This window comes from Arachis hypogaea, chromosome 11 (assembly GCF_003086295.3).
Source record: "Arachis hypogaea cultivar Tifrunner chromosome 11, arahy.Tifrunner.gnm2.J5K5, whole genome shotgun sequence".
Classification (NCBI taxonomy): Eukaryota; Viridiplantae; Streptophyta; class Magnoliopsida; order Fabales; family Fabaceae; genus Arachis; species Arachis hypogaea.
Genome location: NC_092046.1, coordinates 19,662,365 through 19,666,187, shown reverse-complemented (window position 1 = coordinate 19,666,187; position 3,823 = coordinate 19,662,365). Strand labels below are relative to the sequence as shown.

The 3,823-nt window shown below is 35.5% G+C and overlaps 1 protein-coding gene across 1 annotated transcript; it reads right to left on the bottom strand.

Moving 5' to 3' along the window:
* Positions 1-464: 464 nt before the first annotated feature.
* LOC112720498 (uncharacterized acetyltransferase At3g50280) lies at positions 465-3,187 on the bottom strand. Its single transcript, XM_025771466.3, has one exon. It carries the CDS (start codon positions 1,990-1,992, stop codon positions 601-603), a length of 1,392 nt encoding a protein of 463 aa, XP_025627251.1. The 5' UTR covers positions 1,993-3,187; the 3' UTR covers positions 465-600.
* Positions 3,188-3,823: the final 636 nt, after the last annotated feature.

Genomic DNA, 3,823 nt, shown 5'->3' with positions numbered 1-3,823 from the left:
CCGGCGTTGATGGTGGCTGACAGAGGCGCCGCTGTGCGGTGATGGAGGCAGGGACCAAAGAAGAAGAATGGAAGAGAAAAAGGACGAAGGAAAAAGAAAAGGCAGAGAAATTCGAAACAGGATCGGGGGAGGTTACAAAAACGGCGTCGTTTTTGTCTCCAGGGACTTATATGTCCTGTTACGAAATGCTCCATGCCACCTGGCCTCTATTACGGCCACCTCAGCGCCACTTCTACTAGCTCATCCTTTTCCGTTCAATGCAAACGGCTGAATTCAACGGAAGGATATAAATGTTCACGTTTTTCAGGAGTTAGGGGCTTGAATGTATTTTTCATTCCTTGAGTACGAAAATACTCTAAAATTAAAGTACTTACAAGAATTTCATTGAATTCACAATGCAAAACCACAACAAAGATGCAAGAATCTTAGGACAGAATCCAGAGATAGTCAAACTAACTGAACAATTAAATACGAAAGTCCCACCACTCATTAGATTGAAATTATGTAGAAACTCTAATACATTTGTTTTTCTTCTAATAAAATTAATACTTGAGAGCAATTTAAATAAAAATATATTAAATTATCTAACTATTCTCACTACTAACAATTCTCAACCAATAACTCTGCATGTGACCCTTCCCCTTGAAATGAAACGGAATCCATAGTGAACTGAGTGTCATTCCACAAAGCCTCCAAGATGTCATATGGAAGACACACTTCAAGGTCAATACTACCTTCTTCATTCCCAGCAAACACGGAAATCTTTCCGGCACGCTTGTTTGCGACGCCACTCCGAACCGCCACAGGCTTTCCCCACCCAAAATCATTACCGTAAACATCGAAGCGCTGGGAGCTACTAGTCGACAAAGAATTACTATTAGCCACTTTCCCCAAAGTAAACAAAGTTGGGTTTCTCAACCAAGATTCAAAGTGACTCTTCACCTTCTCATCAGTGTACGAAGCTATCATCTTGTTCATCTCAAGAGCACACTTTCCAATTCCACCTTCTAGAAGCTCCCTTGCTCTCATCCTCACGCTGTCGAAAATCGCCGCATTTCCGAAGTAACTCTCCGGCAACTGTGGAACCAACCGTGGCCTAACTCCAACTTGAATGAAGTAGGAGAGTTCATCTTGAGGATCCACGCGCTTGCAACGGTAAACAGAGATCCAAAGATGTGTTAAAAGCGATTGCAGTGAAGAGATTTTGATTTTCTCTGTGCCAGCTTCTGCGTTAGCTTTCGCTTTCAGCCTTGCTAATTTCTCCTTTGTGAAGTGGAAGAACTTCTCTGGTAGCGGCGGTTCTGGATTGGGTATGATTTCGAAGTCTTTTTCTGTGAAAGGGAACCGTATTGGAAGCTCAACGTCGTTTACCAGAAACGCGCGTTCGAGTGAAGGGAGTTTCGATGGTTTGTTGTTGAAGCCGCTGCGCGAGATTTCCGCCCAAGAATTGACAAAATGCCAAAACGACCTGCCGTCTCCGAGGGTATGATTGAGAGTGCAACCAATGAAGACGCCGTCAACTAACTCCGTGACTTGAGCGGCAAAGAGTGGCTGGGACGTGCCTTGGTGGTTGTGAACGCCGTAAAGCGGGAAGAAGGAGTGAACAATGGAGGGAACGTACTTGGCTTGAAGAATGTCGTTGACGGTTGTGTTCTCTGCTACTGCGTGGACGAAGAGTGCTCCTTGGTTGTTGCAGAGGATGTGACACGTGGCAGCTTTGTCTTCGTTGTGGTGTGTAATGACGAAACGGCCAGTGAGGGGTGGAAAGAAGGCGAGGGTGGTGGAGAATGAATGTTTGAGGTTGTTGATTTGGAATGGTGTATGGTGGTGTTCTGTTTTAGTGGGTTTCTGAAATAGAAGGCCTTTCTGGATGGTTTCAAGTGGGAGGAAAGTCAGATCCCATGGGGTTAAATGGATCTTCTGTTCAGTTGATTCATTGCTTTGGTTTGGTGCTTGGACTAAGCCTGTGGAAATGACTCGGATGGATTCCATTCTTTTGATCTTTGCAGAAAGCTCAGTCACAGTTAAGTATTGTTATTTTGGATAAAAAATGAACTCATCTTAAACAAGTCTCAAAGATTCAAATTAAAAAAAATATAGCTAGACAATAAAAATACTAAACAATATAAATAATGAATATATTGGATATTCAATTCACTAGTTATGGAGATGATTATGTTAATTATTTTTAATTAGATAGTTATTTCTTTTGATTTAATGGCTAGATATTCAATTTGTGTGTAGATAATTATTTTAATATTAAGGTTTATGAGGTAATTTGGAGGTGGAATGTTTTTTTACTTTATTGGTCAATTCTAAAACTCATTGTTCATATTGTTTACAAAAGTGATTGTCTACCTAACAAAATCTTTCAAATTATATCTTGTGTATACAAGATTTATTAGTTTCACACATAAAATAATTAAAAAAAAAGAAAAATATTAAGAATAATACATTTTATCAATATTATTAGTCAATATTTTAGACTAATAATTTATTTTTATATTATTAGAATCAAATTTTAAAAATTATAATTTAAAATTTAGTATTAAAATTTAAAATATTATTTAAATATTAGTAAAAATAATAAATTTTATTAGTTACGTAATACTTTTTATTAAAAAAATGGCATCATTCATTCTTATTATTCAGGAGCTTTTTTTTAGAAAAAATATATTCGTATCATTAGTCCAGGATTTGTAATAAATTTTGGCCAGTAAAAAATTAAATTGATGGTTAAGATTAAAATATTTTTTATATATAATAATTTTATAAGACATGCTTATATTTTTTAATTATTAAATATACCATGGCTTTTATATATTTGTTCAACCACCACCTTCATTGCATTGCATATTTTCCCAACATGAACGATTTAATTGCAGTCGCTTATATTTTCCCAACATGAACGGGTTAATCCCTTTCCAAGAATGTGGTGAGAAAGAATTCCTCAATTATTCTGTCTACATTAAAGTAAAAGTTTATTCTGTTTATGTCAAAAAATCTACTACTCATCCAAAGATGGCTATCAATTATTATGTGAAGACAAACATGTGGGTGTGGCTGCTGATCTAGTAGCCACACATATAATCCACTTTGGGCTTTTGCTTTTCCATATATTTATCTGATAATGGCTATGTAAAGGGTATTTATAAATTTGATTAATTAATATTATTAATATTATTAATATTATTATTAATATTAAGAAATGGTTATTAACTGTTTAATATCATTTGGTTGAAGGGACACAATCTTTTAAGGATTGTGTATGTTCAAAACATTGTGTCTATTGGCTAAAGGGACACAACTCTTTAAGAGTTGTGTATATTCAAAACATTGTATCTATTGGCAATAGAAAAGATACAATCATTTGTATACGTAATCAATCATAATTGCTATGTGCAATATGTATAAATAAGTCCTTGTTCACTATTTCAGATATGACGTACTAAGTGTACAAATTACTCAACCATTAAGAGATTTTCTTTGTTCAAGAGAGTTGAGAATTTCTTACTATTGCTAATTAAGAAATTCTTAGGTTTCATTGTATCGTGGGAGAGTATTGTCATTAACCCTATAGTAACTAAGTGTGGGGACAAATATCTCTCTAAAGAAAGCAATCTAATCGTGCCTTGAAACCACTACATAAATATAAGATTTTGTCATCTTATAATCTTCATATACCCAACAATTTTAGAGAGATATTTGTTGAAGATGGCACAAGATCAAAACACCACGTTCAAGGTCATGAATCAAGAGTTTGTCAAGTTAGATCGCTTTGATGGAACGAACTTCAACCGTTGGAAAGACAAGATGATGTTTC